Source organism: Oenanthe melanoleuca, chromosome 2 (genome assembly GCF_029582105.1).
Source record: "Oenanthe melanoleuca isolate GR-GAL-2019-014 chromosome 2, OMel1.0, whole genome shotgun sequence".
In the NCBI taxonomy this organism is placed as follows: domain Eukaryota; kingdom Metazoa; phylum Chordata; class Aves; order Passeriformes; family Muscicapidae; genus Oenanthe; species Oenanthe melanoleuca.
The window spans coordinates 117,622,899-117,641,575 of NC_079335.1; the positions used below are offsets into that span (position 1 = coordinate 117,622,899).

At 37.4% G+C, this 18,677-nt stretch overlaps 1 protein-coding gene across 5 annotated transcripts in view; it reads left to right on the forward strand.

Moving 5' to 3' along the window:
• The window catches only part of HYCC1 (hyccin PI4KA lipid kinase complex subunit 1), a 42,045-nt gene that overhangs the window by 2,522 nt on the left and 20,846 nt on the right, over positions 1 to 18,677 (forward strand). For all 5 annotated transcript variants that reach the window (XR_008839692.1, XM_056482724.1, XM_056482728.1 and 2 more), the window contains exons 2-3: positions 16,360 to 16,439; positions 17,273 to 17,374. Coding sequence is in view for 4 of the 5 variants with exons in the window: in XM_056482724.1 (XP_056338699.1) it covers positions 16,389 to 16,439; positions 17,273 to 17,374 (153 nt within the window). In the remaining variant the exon portion in view is untranslated. The remainder of the gene's footprint in view (positions 1 to 16,359; positions 16,440 to 17,272; positions 17,375 to 18,677) is intronic.

Below are 18,677 nucleotides of genomic sequence, written 5' to 3' on the forward strand. Positions count from 1 at the left end.
TTGTGGATTATTTGAGGCTTTCAGATGAAACTTTTATGAGGCATAAATGTTTATGTTGATGAGAATGTTAAAATGTAGTAGCTCATGGGCTCTTGACAAAGATCACCTGTGCACTCAGCAAACACAAAGCCTGCATGGAGGAGCTTAGATTTAAATCTGTTATGTGAATTGCCAGGTCAGGTTTCATTCCCAGCCCTTCCCTCTGACAAATGCACTCTGCATCACCTGGCACGCTTCCTCTCCCACAAATGGAAGGCTGTGTACAAAGCTTATCCTCAGGTCTCCCATAGGACTGTGTGGGTAGTTTTGTTAGCAGGAGTGGAAGTTACACCTGTGAATCACTGCGCTCACGTGCGTTGCATGCAGTGTTACCAAGCAGTCAGTCTTCCAAGAGCAAGGTGCCTGAAATTCAAGCAGGAGATCTCATCTTGCTGAGTAGGAAATGAGAAGCCTGACAGTGTGACCTTCCCTGCCTGCATACTCTTCTCTTCTTTGAAGAGAACTAGTGTCCAAACCTTGTACATTTCAGAAAAAACTGAAGACTGCCCATCTGTAATTATCTTCTGAGGTTAAATAGTTTGACTGGAGTGACTCTGTCTAATCTCTGATACTTCCATGGGGTTATGGAAATACAGCATGCTTAAAAACTGCAGTTCATATGCAGTGTATTTCACTGTGTCAGTTTGTACTGGGTAGGATGTACTTGAAAGGGTTTGTTGATTTATTGGAGTCTTGTAGTTTCCCTGCTTAGGAGAATTACAGCTTTTGTTTTGTTAATGCTGTTCTGTTTAATTATGCAAGTATATATATTAAAAAGACCACTTAAGTTAGATTTTTAGGCATGGGATCTTTTCTTTAAGTCTCTGTTTTCTTTCTGTTCCAGGAAAAATAGCCCTTTTACCATTTGCTGTCCTCAGTTGCTAGAACTCAAATGGAGATGTATGAAATGCACATTTGGAAGTGGAGAATGTATTGGAATTAAAGCATTTTTTTATTAACATCAGTTATTTAGAAACTTAAATTGGATTAGTTTATTTGAGGTGCTTCGTAAGATAATCTTGGAAGGCAGCAACAAGGTGTCAGGATAAGGACAGAAATCTGTGTCAGTGTTGTTGAAGACAAGAAGTACTAAAGTATGAAAATGTTTTTTGTGTGTAGCAACTGCATATTGCTGCTAGGCTGTGTTTAAGGCTGCTGCTCAAGCTCTGCATGCAATTAAAGTGTTTATTCCTGTGATGGCCATACTCTTTCCTCTGCTCTGTAATGTGTAAGTGTATGCACACACTTTTTAGGTGAAGTACTTCTGCATGAACTTGAGATTTTTCTCTATAAACAACTGACACTTGAATTATATGAAGTTATTTGAAAACATTTAAAATTTAAAAAGTTATGCACAAGGCATAACAAGCTGACTGCATTTGTTCTTTCTGTAAATCAGATTTCTATCAGAATTTGTGTTGGAACTTTGCTAGCATGAAAACTCAAATACTCTTGGATTAGATTAAAAAAAGAAAAAACAACCCAAAACAACAAAGCTGACATCTGAAAGGTCTAACAACTGTAATAGTTCTCAGTTTATAGCATTTCTAAATTAGTGCTGGATATGAAGTATTTGCTTGTACTTGTGGTGTAACTGGTTTGAAGCCTTTGCCCTAATCAGGAGCATGTTCAAGAGGAGCAGAATAAAAATAGCATCTTGGCTGAGTCTGTGAGGGCAACTGTTATTTATGGCAATTTCTTTAGTCACATCCCCGCATGAACTTACATGCTTTGCTAACAACTGGAGAGACAGTGAATGAAAGCACTATAACTTAAAGCCAATTGAGTCCTGAACTTGTCTGAATGTGACCTTATTTTGTCTTGTAGTACTAGAAAGGGGAGGATGTTGGTGTAGGTGTTCGCGTGATGAATTGAGGGTTTTGTTTATAAGGCTTCAGTGGAACTTTCTAAATTGTGTACAAATGTAAAACAGATGGGTTCAATAAACAGTTGTTATTAGTAGCATTAATTGTTAGAACTGGAATCAATAAAGGACATGGAATTTGGACAGATATTTAAATATCATCACTCTTGCATATGGAGAATGCCATGGAAAGTGAGGGTGTGCATGAAGCGTTTCTTAATTTATAAATGACCATCAATGCTGAAGAAATCATCTGGTTGTTGAGAAAAAGACTTGGAAATGGGTTATCTCTTCAAAACACATGCATGTTTTTGTTTTTCTGTCTCTAACCTCTGATGAGATGAAATGCTGTGTAACAACTGAAGCATAGTGAAGAAATTTAGGTGAAAGTAATACTAGTAAAACATGCTTATTGCTGATTCAGAAACTGCTGAGTATCTGTAGTCCATCCTGATTGGCACAAGTCTAATTCTAAACTTTGTGACAAAAAAAGTATATTTTTTAGAGCTATTTGATGGCTATTAAGAGCAGCTTTCTTAGGCTATCTTATCTCTTACATTGTAACTTTCCTCCATTTGGAAGCTACCCTTTATTTAAAAATAGCATAGCATGCTCTGAGGCTGCACTGGGTACTAATTAACACTCTTTGGTGCTTAAAGCCGTGCTGTCTCCTAAGGTTTCCTGCTGTTTGCACTGGATAAATATTTATGCTTCAGCAAGGCATTAATTTCAACCTGATGAACAGTGCATACAACTTTAATATTTTGCTAATGCTAAACACCATGATTCACTACTTTTGTTCCATTTTATTGCAGTTCTTTTTTTTAGGAATGGGGAAAAATCCCATTGCACTTTAAATATGTGGTAGGCAATTATATCTAATTCTTAACAATTAAGCTGTCTAGTAGTCTGAGTATTGTACAGGAGCTAGTGCTGGATAATATAAGATCTCCATGAGTGTCTGGTTAATGGACAAGGCTGTACTATGTCATTGTGATTTGTTTTCAAGCAGTTGAATCCTGTTCTCCTCAGTAAAAGCAACTGTTTTCTACTCTTAATTCTTTTCAATCCTTTAATACTATTTGCTATATTAAGGGAGCTGACTGGAATATGTGTGTAAGCATTAAGTTTGCCTAGTAAATTTTTAAAAATTGTATTTGACAGGTTTTTAACACCAGCCACCTTCTTTGTCAGTTAGAATACTGTGAATATTTTCAGTGTACTGTGTAAAACACATCAGGTATGCTACAGTCACATCTCTACCTGAGGAAGGAGACTAAAGGATCTTCAGGTATAAAAATGTAAATGCTCCTTTGCAGTATTTGCTGACTGAAGGAAATGGTGTTTCTTCCAGATTTGAAGTAGGTAGACAGCAGCATCCTGTCTTTGGTGTTAAGCTGATGAGGGGAAGAAAAGTGTGATCAAAGTTGGGGGAAGAAGCAGTATTGGGGAGTTTCTTAGCTTGTGGTACTAGGTGCTAAAGCAACAATTTTATATTCCTTAAAATCAATTTCTACTCGGTTTGCCAGTGAAATGCTGAGTATTATACTAATAATAGAATAGTACTCCTGTGTTGTGGCTAATAGCACATCTGGTTAAACAAATTACTATAGACCCAGTTAAAAGAATGTATATCTTATTGACTTCCTTTAGGCTGTTCCAAAATACCTGCCTGTTTCATGTCACATGCTGCAGATCTGCTACTGTTTTTACTCAGTTCCAGCTTCCAGGCTCAATAAGCCACAGTCTTTCTGCTCACATCTCTTGTGTTCCTAATTATATCGACTCCATATGTCAGGTATGGAAAGACTAATAGGCTCCTGCATTTTTTTTCCCCACTTTGAACTAAATTCCCAGTGCAGCAGCCAGAGGAGCAGGTGAGAAGCTTTTGACAGTAATTCTGTACATCTGCTTATATATGCATCTGTAGCTTTGTGAGTACTGTTAATCTTTACAGATTTCTGCCTGCCTTAAGAGAATGTGATTTCTATTTGATTGTAAAGCTGAGGAAAAAAATTGAGTTTCTTTACCCCACTCCCTGTTTTCTCACCAGCATTATTTGTCAGTACTGTAAATGAGGGGTATTTTCACAACAGTTGTGTTGTGATGAGACACTTCAGACAATGAATTTGTTCTGTTACTCAGTGAAACACAACAAAGGAAACATCTGTTTTGCTTAGTCTGTAATGATACAGCTTGAAGTAACAGGATTCTGTTGTCTCAGCTGGAATTGGTTGAATTTTCAGTTATGTGTACAAATATAGCAGAACTACTCTTCCAGCACTTCTGCATCATGCTGGGGATTGGCTGAGTAAATTTGCTGTCTCGGTTACTTTTAATTCTTCTGCTGCCTTGCTTTTGTTTGGTATATCTATTTTCAATATCATTCTCTTTGTTCTTAGGCTAAAATTTAAGAATACCTGAAGCATATGCATTTGCATTTGTTACCAAGGGTATTTACTGGAACAGTGCAGTGATATTTTCGCCCAGACTGTTACTGGCAAACTGTAGCTGCACAGGGAAAAGGGAAAAATGATTATGGTTTTCCACCCGAAACGACATGATCAGAGGAGCTCTCTGAAGTGTGCTGCTCTCTTGCATTCACAATGCACACTTTCATTCATTCATTCATTCATTCATTCCTTAAGGAAGTAATGGAAGTCTTTGGTTCATTCTTATTTTAGTGGCGTTCAAAAGTGGCTTAGAGGTTTTGTCCTGTTTTGATAAATAAGTAGATGCTAGTTCACCTGTGCTCACAAAGCCTCTCCAATCCTGGGAAAAAGTGGCCTTAACTATTTACAGCTGCTTCTTGGTGTGGTAGAGTGAAAGTCCTGTATAAATTCAGTAGGTGGAGTAGGATGTGGATACGTTTGATGTCAAGGGAAGAAGGAGCACCTGGATGAAGGTCCTGCTTGTACAGTAAAAAGAGGAACTGACAAAAGTGAGAATAGGAAGTTAAGTGAGTGATGAAACAGGAACCAAGTGATGCCAAACTTACCCTTTAAGTTCCTTAAATGTGTCTATTGATGTTAAATGATAGGTGTATGTTTTTGCTTTGTGCAATTAACCCCTACCCCTCAAGTGTCATATTGTTTGAAAAGTGGCCATTCACTTAGATTATATTTGTTCTTTTTCATCCAGTGTGATGAAGGTAGCTTTGCTCTTGGTTCATTGCAATGCTGCTTTCATGTGCTTATGGCAGTTTTTACAAGCAGAACATGTTGTGTCCAGGGGTTGTTAGGCTGTATGGATGTCCTTGGGCTCTGGTTCATCCAGTCCACTGTGCCCCAAATACATGTGCAATCAATGACCAATTTCCATGTATTGCCACAACTGTCATTCAAGTGACTTCTCAGTTGCTGCTTGTAAGCATAATACACTAAATCAAGTTCACAGATTTGAGATTATTATAGAAATAATTTTTGACCACTTTGGAGTTAGGCTACAGAAATATTTGCCTGGCTCAAATAATCAAATCTGTGCTCTGAGCTAGGACTCTGAATTGATGACTAATTATAAAAGCACTACTCACTTCTAGAACTACTAGATATGTGGGATATGTAAGAATGCTTTTAAAAATCAGACCTGAAAAAGACATTGTGTGATTTAATGAGAATGCAAAATAAAAGGAACAGAAAAAGAAAATTAATGTATGTTCTGTTATTTTAAATCTTAAACTGTTTTCTGCTACTCAAGTAGTAACAATATAAATTCCTTAGAAACTTTCTGTTGTGACTTTGGAATAATGGCAGATTACTTGGTAATACCAATTATCCTGGAAATCTGAACTCAAATAAAGAGTCCTTCCAGAACCTGTATAATTTGAGTTATATTACCTTTCTATTTCCTGGAGTAATTAATATTCTGACCTTTAGATGCTTTCATGAAATGGGAACTTTTTATTTTAAAAGCTTTTTCATCTAACATGAGTTCAATCTAAATTAATACATCTCTTAACATAAGACAATTATAATCCTTTTCTGCTTTGACACTATTATGCTTTTGGGATTTGACTTTTTTTTTAAATTACAATGCAGAGCAAGGCATACAGGGTAGTAAATTCTCTTGAGACTTTGAGTTGCAAGTATTTTGTCTGTACTACAGCATTTGTATGTGACAATAGAGCATTTAATGTATTGGATGCATCTTCTGAATGAGACAGAAGCGTGGGTCCTGCCCTTAAAATTTTTAGTTGTGATGTCATGTTTTTCTGTAGCTTTTAAAGTGTGTAAAAACCCAAAAAATTGTTCTTAGTTGCTCTGAAATGTTTTTCAAATGAATGTGTCTAGTCTTGTGAGTATATGTGGATGGGCTGTTGTGGGGGTGGGGGAAGTGAAGGGATGAGGAAGAAAAAGAGAACTGTCATGAAGAGATAAAGCATGTTTCTCCTGAAACTATTTAACACAGCTAAATACATGCATTTCATGCATATATTGATGTATAATTTTAATTCTGTAATTTAACAGGGAGCAGTTACCAACCACTAAAACTAAGTCCTAAGGTTATTTTTAGTATTGATGGACCCCTCTTCTGGAAAACGTACCTTTGTACAGTTTTTTTATTTTCCCTTGGAAATGAGCTACTAACACACCTGCCAGTAGACTATCATAAACCTCTTCTTGCTATAAAACCTGGGGTGCATTCCTGATAGCAAGGTTCCTGCTTTTCTTTCCTGATCTTTGAGGAAATGGTGGAATGGTATGCTGGCAGTAATATTTTGCTGATAGAAAACTATCAGAAATGTTAATGCTGCTGCACTGGTAGGGTTAGGGTGATGGGATCTATCATAGCACTTACTTAAAATAAAGGTTCTGGATCCAAATAAAACCTTTCCATTGCAGTTGTATTTGATAATGTCTGATATTTTGCTGTGTTGTAGATCTCCCCTGGGTAGCCCAGCACAGTGACAATGGATCTGGAGAAGCCAGTGGGAACCCTGGGGAGAGTTTTCTTTTTTTTGTGATGGGCTGGGTGCCCTGGGATGGGTTTGGCCTGAAAGAGGAGCCTGTGCTTTAGCAGGTAAGGCTGTCCTGGCATAGGAATGGTATTCCCCAATTTGATGTTCCCACCAAAACCTTCCAAACCATGCCTGCTTGCTCAGTCTCCCTTTCCCCCTCCCTTGTGTAGGGATGGAGAGAATTAGGGGCACAAAAAAGTAAAGGTTACAGGTTGAGATAAGAACAATTTACTGGCAACAGAGATGGGATAAGAAAGCAAACAGTAACAGCTACACTGTCAATAACAAAGTGTACAAAATAAGCAAACAATTCACACATGATCACTCACCATGCAGAACTGGCTACCCCAGAGTTCTTCCCCTGGCAATGATGAGGTGGTATAGAATAGCATCTGGATCCTGCCCTTCTAGCTACTGCAAAATTAACCTTAGCCTGGCCTAGACCTGACATAAGTCACTTCTGAAGCACCTGTGACTGCTGCAGCCCAATTCTCAGTTTGTGGGGCTCCTCCCATTTTATGGAGGCAGAAGGAAGATGAATTGAAGTCCCAAGAACTGCTACAAAATTTCTTCCTCATGTGGCTTGTGTAGTATCTTCTAAAATTAGTGTCTCACTTGCAGATAGACATCTATACTTTCCAAATTGGATGAGGTGCAGATACCTAGAGCAGGGTTGGAAATAAGCAGTCTCCTAAAATCCTAAACTCAGCCAGCAGAGTTGGGAAGTTTTGGTCAAAAGTCTTGCATTCTTAATGTTGCTGCTAAAAAGTAAGTGAAGAGTCTTTGTCAAACTCCTGTCCTGCTTTGTGAGCTGTGTCTTTTTCCTTCTGAGAGGTCACTGCTAAGCTACTTGCCATATGAATGCTTCTGGACTTGTACTAGCTGAAACTATGTGCTGTAATGGTAGAAGGTGTTAAAATTGTATATTTTACAGTCAATGCTCAGAGATGAAGTTCAGCCCCTGCTCAGTTCTCCACATGCTTTTTAGTCATGCTCAAGCTATCGTGCAGCATCTGCCTGTGCATGCTTTACACTGAGAGTCTTTCAGCAGCTGAATTACCCAACACCTTTCTTTTCATATGACAATGTTCTGAACAAACTTTAACATGAGATGACTTGCAATTTTCACTTAGAGAACAAAACTTGGTTTTTAAAATTAGCTTGCAGCAAATAGACTTCACAAAGTGAATAGCTAACTGCCTGTAAAGGCAATACTTTGGTAGCATTGAAGGTTGAGGAGGCAAGGAACTAACTAGATGTCACAGCATTGCTGCCAAAATAACACTCCATGCTTTTGAAAATACCATTGGTTGGTTCAAGACTTACACATAATACTAAAATTAAAGCTGCAACACAATTATTCTCTCTATAGTTCGTTATATTTCACTGTTTTAAATTTGCCTTTGGGTTTTGAGAATGCTTCCTGACTTCATAGGGATGTAGTGGACTTTGGGCTTAGGGAACCAAGGTATAAAAGAACAGTAAGTTTGTTTGGGGTTCTGTACAAAATGTTTTTTGTAAGTGTAAATGTTTTTTTAAAGCACTGCTTTCCCTTACAGTGCTGTGTCCATGTACTGTGGAATTTCCAGTTCACTGATGTTCTCTACACAAGTTACAGAAGTCTTGATACATAGACAACAGACAAGATTTCTAAAGCTTTCTAGTTCATTAATTTGGTTAAGCTTGTGCTTGTACTCATTTTACTGTTACTTAATTTAAATTCTATTTCTGTATGATGCATATAATTATTATCTTGATTTTTCTTTGTACGTGTTGAACAATTAACAATATTAATCCAGGAAACATAAGGATTTAAGATTTTTTCAATTGTGTATTTTATTCTGTCTAAGATTATGCTGTTTATATATCTGTTCCTTCTTAAAGAATCAATAAGATGTAAACAGTAATGTTTGCATGAAATAAAATAGGAAGCAAGTATATTTTAGATGCTAAAAAACCCAAACTGCTTTGGAAGTCATAAATCTTAACTTTTTTCCTATAATGAAACTATTGATAAATTACACATGATAGAAAAGCTAACATTTGAGGATATACTCCAGATGAAATAGCTTGAAAGAGTAAGGTTTCTGCATGCCAGAGAGTGGGGTGTAAGTGGAGTAAGTTGATTTGCAGGTGGTCAGTTTTGACTGACTGTGGTTATCAGTATTTGTGCAGTAGGCAACAGGGAGGAAATAGTAAAGCAGGATTAAAAAAGGTAGCAAGGAAGAAGTGGTAGAAGACAATGAAAAAATAAAACTGTGGAGGTTATTTCCTCTTTCTTCATTTTGGCACTGTGCTTTTAGGGCTACTTTTCTCCTGCTTAAGCAATAAGGATCTGATTTATTATGGCTTGTATAAATTCAAGTGAATGTATCAGTGATTGTAGTCTCATATCTCTATCCTGGTCACTTGTTTGACTGGCATGAGTAATTTGGTTGTTTTGAGAGACATTTCCCCTTGGTGGTAAAGGATGAATACAAGGTTAGTTGAGTACAAATGTGGTTTGTAATTGTTTGCTAATCTGAAATTGAGCAAATAAATTTGCCAGGAGTCAAAGATCAGGATTAAAATCTTCAAAAACCTGTGCTATTAGGAGTCTTGCCTTCTGCTTAAGACTTTTTAGAAAGCTTTCATCATGAATGTTTTGGGTCACATGTGCCCATGTGACTCTTCACCAGCAATGTAAATGGTCTTGTGGTTTCATGACTTCAGCCATAGGTTTGTTGTTTTTTTTTTTGTTTTTTTTTTCACCCCTCTTGACAGAATTGAAAGGCTGTAGAAGACTGACTTATAGTTTGATACATTAAGTATTTGATGCTTTACAGCCCAGTATTCTGTGGTACTGGATACTTTGCACAAGAAACAAATGTATTTAAGGCAGTTATTTATAGTTTCTGGATGGTCTAGTTGATGTATGGTTCCTTTCTATAGACTATTTTTTTCCTTAATTGCTGGCATCAAAACTGAATTGAGGTCTGTCATCTGTGGTTGAGTATTAATAGATCTGTTGTTTAAAAAAAAATGTAATGGGTATCATTCAGGAGAGCTTTTCCATTTGGTGGGCAAATATCTATCACTTTGTCATATCCCAAATGTAAATTGTTTAAGGATCACAGGATATGTGCACAGGATTGGGAAATCTTATTTAACTCTATATCATAGAAGAGTCCATTGACTCCTGACTCCTTAAGGCTGATGTTCCACATTGTGAAATGAAGTGTAAGCTTTAGATAAGAGCTTTTATCTAAGGTTACTTCTATCACTGACAAAGGGGAGGGGAAAATGGGAAGCAAAACTGAATAACGCCCTTGGCAAGATGAAATTAAAACTGACTGCAGTTTCACTTCCTAAGGTTCAGTAATCTTTACAAACCACTGGAAACAAATGTTCAGAACAGTTATCTTTGTGTGTTCACTACTGTATTGTGCAGAAGGCTGCAGAGTGACCACAGTGAACCAGACGAGAATTTCTGAAACCTTATTGCCCAGGAGTGGCTGCTGCTAGAGGCCAAGAAAGGAACTGAGAGAAAACTGGAAGAGTGTGCTCAGGAGCAACCTTTGACTCCAGCTTTCTGAACTTAAGTGCTTACATATTTAGTGGCTCTGGGTAGATTTTTCCATTCATACATCCAGATGGTTTCTTTTTTTTTTCCTGTGCATTTATTAAAAGTTCATGTGCCCGGACCTCAATGCATTCTTCCTTCCCACATTGTTTTTGGTAATGCTTGTTTGTTTTGAGCTTGTCACCTCTAATGTCACCTAAAGCTTGTTGTTTCTCTTGTTAGAAGATGTTAAAAAACCATCTCTCATTTTAGGAATTTGCTTGAGCCTAGGTCAGTGATGCCTGGTGCACCATAGCTGTTTTGTTTTCAGGTGAAGGTGGCAATTATCATGGAATATTTGATACCGAGTCTTTGAGCATTGTTTGCAGTTGTATATTTGAATAGAGCATGTGACTGTTTCAGGCTCAGCACAATGGGGTGTTTGTTTCTCTGTGGAAGTTTGAAAAATATCAAGAAGTCAGGCCTGACCTTTGTGGTTTCTGAAACCTGTCAGAGTGGCTTTTGGAGTTCACAGTAGCATCTGTTTCTTTTCTCAAGAGACTTCAAGTGTTTTGCTGTCTGTTGTTGCACCTACAAGTGTCTGAACAGAACAGCCTGGCCATATTCAAAATTGTATAGAAAATGAACAGATGACTGTATCACTAAAATGAGTTGTGCATTAACATCAGGAAAATACATTCTCTTCTTTGGCAATTGAATCAAGAATACACTTGCCTGAGTGCTCTTTCCTGTTCTGTGGCTTACCAAGGATTGTGTCTTTGTCTCTGAAACAAAGGAGAAAAAAGGGTTCAGCAATGTGGCTTTTAAGTGTAGACTATAGTCCTTTAAATGAACTTGATGAATCAAGGTTTTTGATATTTCTTGTACGACTTCTAAAGGGAAGAAAAGTTGAGTCCTAATTGGCCCATCCCTACTTCAGTGTGCAAACTACTGTAGAGCAGAAGATGAACATTTACTAAGGGCTGGATCCCTTATGGGTCTGATGCATCCTAGTGGAATGTTCACAAGTTTGCTTTGTTTATATTCTGGGATGAGTTGACAGATTTGGCTGATGGTTCATAAATAGCTTAACTTTCTGCTCCATGTTTCCATTAAGCTAATTTTTTTTTAAGCAAATAATACAGACTTCTAAGCAGATACTTTACAGATTAGGTAAAGACAGAGTATATGCTTACTCTCCTCTTCCATCAATTCCCAGAGGATGAGACTTGAGCAGTTTTTGGCTCTTAGTTTTGTTTTTTCCAGCTCTGTGACTTTCCCTAGCAAATATCTAATACTGTGGTTTCAGAAGGTCAGTTCTGCAGAACTCAAGTGTTCATTCTTTATCCAAGTCCAGCCTCCTTGTACTTAATCCAGATTTCATTTACACACATGCATTCTGTGGATGAATTCTGCAAACACTAGGTAGCTGTAAAGAGCAAGAAAACCACCTATTGTGAGAATTTATTTCTAAAGAAAAACCTGTGCATATGTTGTCTGTGGGTTCATTCAAAGATTTAATATAAAATAGTTTGATATTATTATATTCAAGTCTTGTGTGACAGGTATGAAAATGCAAAGCCGTTTAAGTAGATGGATGCATTAGTAAGTTTGTCAGAGAACATGTCTTAATTTGTCTTGGCTGACCCTCCACCAAGTCAGTGCCTAGTAACCTCTATTAAAAACAGGAAATTCAGTAAGTTCCTGATACATCTGGCTGTAAAGGGTGAGGGAGGGTGGGAAATTACCTCTTTAAGGACTTTGTAGAAGTCTCTACGAAGTGAGACTTGGTTTTGTCAGATAAATTTCCTTGATATCTTATTCAAGTTGTACTGGTCACCTTGAAACTTTGATCAAAGTATTGTTTGATTTGTGGTGACAAAAACAGTTTATAAAGAAATTCTCAAACTCCACTCATTTGAAATCTTTGCAGGGATTTAGTGGGAAGACCAAGAAAAAATATTAATTTAAAGAGAATTACATGCTGATGTAAAACAAGATTTTTTGGTGTGTAGTGTTTGCTGTGTTATTTGAATTTCCATTATGGTTTTGGTATTTAAAAAATACATTCTTAATGCAATTCTGTTCTTTTTTTTCTTTTTTTTTTTTTTTTTTTTTTTTAATCCTTCAAGTAGCAGGTATTTATTTTATCCACTTGATATTGCTTTAATTCTGTAGTGACTGGGACATCTTATGCTTACAGTGGCCTATATCTTGCAGTTATATCCACTGAAACAAAGCTGTAATTAAGGCATGTTTTTTTAATCCTCTGGGTCCTCTTTTTTTTTTTTGCTTCTTTTTTTTTTTTCTTTTTTTTTTTTTTTTCTGTAAAAGGTTAACAGATGCTATAAATTAAGCCTTATTTTGGTATTAAAAATCCCAGTCTAGAGTCTTTTTAAAAAAAAATATTGTGGGCTTCAGGAAAAAATTGTCGTTAACTGAAACTTGTTAATCCTTCTTTTGGAGCAGTCTTGGGTTTTCAATTCTGTCCAAATATTGTGCCAGTCCAACTTGATCTATTATTTAACTAGGTCCAAATGAGGCAATCCTCAGTAAAGCAGTAGATTGTCTGCCTGTTTAAATAGATCCCACACAGCTGATATGTGGAATTAAAGTTTTTTTTTCCCCCTTCTGGGGAACATCGATTGAATACATAATCCTTTCTTCATGAAAAATAATTGTAAAGTTGAGTTCTTATTTATGATAATCAAATGTGTATTGCTGTGGTTTAAGCAGATATATATGGATTTTTTAAAAGCATGAAGGTAAAATAAGGACAGTCTATCCCCTGTAGGTTTCTACTGCCTTAACTCTCAATGGAATGCCTCTGCTACTTTAAAAATAAATATAAAAGATCTGATCTGCAAAAACTTTGTCCTATTTCTTCTTTATAAATGTCATTTCAAAAGTTCATGCTTTTGCCAAAAAAAAAGAGTCATCTTTAAATACTTAGTCATAAAATTAGTCATAAAAACTTGAAGTATTATTTCAATGGATAATGCCAGCCAAAGATACTCTTACTGTTTTTACTGGTCAATTGAAACCTCTGTTCTCTGGGAACCTTTGATCTGAAAATAATGCTTGATGGATCACTAGAGAAATGTGAGAAAAATTAATCTCTTGGGTAAATGTGGTATCAGCTATGGACTTGGTGTATCCAGGACTCCTCTTGGCTCTTCTAAATAATGGGATTTTTGCTTGAAGCAATCAATATTAGGACAGGAATTTGTGCTGTTAATGGGGCTCAGTAGGGAATGGTTACTACTGTCAGCTGTGCTGAAGCAGGAGACACTACAAAAGCCTTTGTCCACCTTCATAGGAATGAAAGTGGGGCTAGTAAATTGTGGGATTCTGTAGGAACTGGTGAGGTGGTTGCTTCAGTAACTGTAATAGGACTAGCCTTATATTTGTTAAGCCTTGGTATTATCCTTAAAAGCCTCACTTTACAGCAGGGTCTCACACACACTCAACCTATGCTGAGCATCCAGGAGCTGCTCCTCTGTATTTTCATTGTTACACATTGTTCAGTGCTAATCAGACTTGGTATTTAGCTAAATTAATATTCTTCATGGCAATCCTGCCCATTTCTTCCTTGATAGATGATGACAGAATGGATGAGGTCTTAGTGGATCTTTGGTGATCATGAAGACCAACCTCCTTTGCACAAAGTAGTGAAAATTGAAACAGGTGTCTGGCTACTCAAGATCTTATCAAACTTGGATTTTCAGCATCTCCATAGATGGAGACTCCTCAGCCACTCTGGCACTTTAGGCAATTTTTTGTGCTCTGAGATCCAGGGTTTCTGGGGGCTGCTCTTGCTGATAACAACAGAAGCAAAGGTGACAGTGAGTTCCTTGGCTTTTCCTGTATCTTCTCTCAGCAGATCCCCTGCTAATTCAGTCATGGAGCCCTAGTTTTCCTGTTGCTGCTGCTGCTATTTTTGCAAAAGCCCATGAACCATTCTGGAACATTCTTGATCCTCCTTCTTGCTTTGATCCTTCTTACTGGGATCCTGTGATCTACTTTGTCATGGTCATTGCAGCCGTGTCTGCCCTGACCTTGATGTCACCAGCCAGTTTTTCCATGTGTGTTTTCAATGCGCTTGTTCTCTCTCCTGTTTCCCCTCCAAGAGGGTAGTTCATGTTCTGTGTGAGTACCAGGTGCCTGTAATGTGAGGCTTTTTCTGCTGTATAGGATTCCTGTGTTTTGTCTTGCTCAGGTGATGAGCAGCAAACACCTGCCATAATGTCACCCATGTTGTTCTGCCCTCTCATGTGTGACCCATAAACTCCCAGCTGTTTTATTGTCCAAGCTCCACGTGTCCCTGCTGCCCTCCCAAATAAAGGGCAGCTTTCCTCCCCCACAATCCTTGAAGAGCCCATATTGAGCCATGGCAGTGGTCTGGTCTACAGGAATTAAATGTTTATGCTTCCTTGGCCCTTCCCTGCTGTCCTTTCACCCTCCAAAGACAGTGTTTGGTAAGCTTTGTGCAGCCTTGCATGTGCTTCAGGGATGTGAGAGGACATTGCCACAGCTGGTTCCCCGTGATTTCACCTGTCCTGGTCTGCTATTTAATCATCATGCAAGTGAGGAGAGGGGGGCACAGAAGGCTCTGGTTGCCTTATGGTATTATTGTGTATTAAAGTGAATCTTAAAATGAAGCTGCTGGACAGCCTGTTCAATTTTATTCCTTTCACCATTCATGTGTTACCAGTAATTTCCTCACAACCTTGTCTGTGCATTGAAAGATCTTGGTCACTGCTTAAAGCCTTAAGTTTAGGCTTTCCCCACTCTCCTTGCTTTGGAGGGTAATAGTGAGCTCTTTTTATTACCATATCTGGTTCTTCTCCCTTTTGGCTTGTTAAAATATACTGTATATAGTCTGTGTATGCTCTACTGTAGTCTGGATTTCAGAACAAAATATTTGTGTTAAAAAAGGCAATTCTTGGATATCAATACTTCAAAACTAATTTTAAACTTTCAAAACTTGTTGGGATATCTCCCATGACTGAACCTTTCACCAAGACAGTGTTAATTTGTTAACACTGCCCATACTTGGATATCAATACTTCAAGCCCATACTTGGATATCAATACTTCCAAACTAATTTTAAACTGGCAGAGTAAAACTTGATGGGATATCTCCCATGATTGAGCATTTCACCAAGACAGTGTTAATTTTTTCCTCAGATGAATATTTAATTTTGTCACTAGTTCAAGTCCATGGGCACAATTTGGATAAGCTAACAGCATGCTGTTTTAACTTTTAGTAGTTTTTTATCTTAATGATACATTGGTCTTTTGTGTCAGAATAAGCTGCTCCAAGGGATAGTTCTTTTTAAGTGCTTTCTCAAAATTGAAGAGAAATACAAAATCAATTTCAGTAACCACTCTACATCTGCTGTGTTCAAGTCCTACTGCTGATGACCTCTCTGTGTGAGACTGGGCAGAATGTTGGGCTGGGCAGTCCATCTTAGCTCCATGTCTTGCAGTTGCCATGGTGGGGGAGGATTGAAAGGTTTTCCATCTGCCTTTATTTCAGTGACCTTTTCCAAGCTGGGAATGGCAGTTGACTTGGAAAAACCTAAGCAGTCCTTTCTCTTCAGTGAGTCCATACAGTTTCCTCTTGAGTTTTGTAATCTGAAAAATAAATTGAAATTGAGGAGGTAATATTTTCTGTTTTCAGAATGTCGTTTCTGAAAATCTTTGGCTGACTGAGCTTCCCACACAATACATAGTTGGAATTTATTAAACTGCTGTATGGGAAGACTCCTGTGTTTAATGCTTCCAGCAGCATGCATAAGTGAGGTACAATAAAAGTTCAAAGTAATGTCACCATGTAAAATGTTAACAAGTACAAGCATGATAAGATTCTTTAAATATTCAGAGAGACTTTACTCCAGTCACTGCATTAAGCAGATGATGAAAATTTTCACAATGTGTTTGTTTTTTCTTTCAGGCTGAAGGTTTTGAAGCAGATGTTGGAAGATGTTAGCTGTGGACACTGGGGTTGTGGAGGAGTGGTTATCAGAGTTCAAGGTAATACACTCTCCAGTATTTAGCCAGAAGTGTTTGAATCACTGCTGGTGAAATATGCAGGAGTGCTTGCAACCTGTAGAAAATGAAAGGCAGTAGCCTTGGGTTTTGCTGAGACCATATGATAAACATAATGGCTGAAAGAATTTTTTTCCTTGCTTCTTTGGGGTGACATACTTCCTGACAGAGAGCAGTGAAAATGTATATCGTAGATGAATGATTTTATTGGTTTGAGTACCAGACATGACTGTAGGTTTTGCTCCTGCTCTGCTTAGATACACTTGAAATATGTTTTCCTGTCTGTAGAGTGGAGTCCTTTGAAGGACTGGAGATAAGAATTTCTGTAAGACTTATATACATTTAAATGCACATCTTCTAAAGGGTTAAAGATCAAATTTTTATAGAAAATATATTTAGTGTTTAGAGAAGAGCTGGAATTTGCATCAAGTAGAATTTATGTTTTTCTATACTATATCTGGTAATAATATATTCACTACTTGTGTACAATTGGTCTTGAGAACTCCTTGAAGTATGGATCTGAAAAATGTAGAAGTTTTACAGGGCTGAAGTCCCACAGAAATTTCAGTGGCAGTTGCATTTTTTGTAACTTGTTTTTATCAATTTCCTATCTGCTGTTGTTACATTCTGTATGAAATTGCAAAATTATCAAATGCAATTTGTCTTCTGGCAATGGTCTGAAAATGTGGGGATTTTTTTGTGAAACAAGGTTTAGTTTATAGTAAACTATGGAATATAATGACTTGTAATGGAAAATTGTTATTGAAATAGCTGTTGCATTTTTATGATAGAACTTGCTTATAATATTTTTATTTCAGACACTACCAGAAGCATCCATATCCAGCTATGCTGCTAGCTTGAAAGACAGGACTGCTTTGATTTCATCTCTTTATAAAGTAATTCAGGAGCCACAGAGTGAAGTGAGTATTTTGCATCTCTCACCCAAAATGTGTGATATAAATAACACTGGCAGAATGAAACCAAGACCTTGCATGCTAGTTAATTGAAGAAGAGTTTCCTTCAAAAAGTTTGTTCTTAGCAATGACATGGAAAAAAAAATTCTAAGTTTTGTAACTTACTGATCATAGCTAAGCTTGTAGGTCATATTCATGGACTTCAGGACTTGGATGTAGAATTAAGAAATGCATTAAGGAATTGAAAAGATGTTTGTGTCTGACAGAATTCTTCCTGTAATTATCACTTGAATGTGGACCTCTTGATGTCAGAAGCTTGTCCATTACAATGCAAGAGAACAGAGTTAGGTTAGCCATCCTTTTTGGATTGTTGCTTAGGTTTTAGAGTTTCTGTTATTTGAAATGCATTTGATATAAAGACATGGATTTATACAGTGGATGTACCCTTACTGAAATGAGGGCAAAATATGAAAAAAATTGTGGGGAAGGGGGGGAAGGTTTTCTCAGTACCTGTACTTAGAAGGTTCTGTATCCCATCCCTGCCCTTGTTTTAAAATGTCCAGATAAGTTCAAAACATCCTGATCTGGGTTTAATTGTGTGTTGTTAAGTGCTTTCTACCATCCAGAAATCCTTTTGTGCATTATTTTTAAATTGCACCAAATCTTTAATTCTTCTGAAAAGACCCAGAAATAAGACATCTTCCCAAGGTTTGAAATTATGCCAGTACTAAAGGTCAGAGGATAAAATGCTTTCAGTATATATGCTTTTAGAGAGAATGCTGATATGAAACTCCCAGGTTGTCCAGCAAAGAACAAATGTAATTTTAATTTGCTGCTCAGAAAGGCATTCTGAGTCATTTCAACTACTGAGTCAATCCTGTCTGGTCTTCAGAATTCGTATCAAAATGTAAATTGATCTGATGAGTCTTCCTGTTGATAGCCTAATTAATACTTCCATATGTTTTTGGTATCTTACTACTTCTGACTATCACTAGGTTTCTCAGTGGCCTTAGTAGCAGGATGCTGCTGCAACTTCTGCTTGAAAAGGTTGCTAGGATAATTCCAGGGACAAGGTATTGGAGATTTTCCTGTTAGTGAGACTTTGAATTGAAATGAAAAGCTAGTGCTGGCACTGAGTGTTGTGCTGCCTTGAGAAAAGTCCTAAAAGCTTTTTTGGAGTGTTGTCCAAGTAGCCATCACTTGTGGAAGAGGCTACTTGGAGCTTTCCACATTGTGAAAGAATTACAAACCAGCAGTTAGAAAGAGAAGTATTCTTTTAACTGTGGAGGGTATGTGCTGTCCTCTCTTA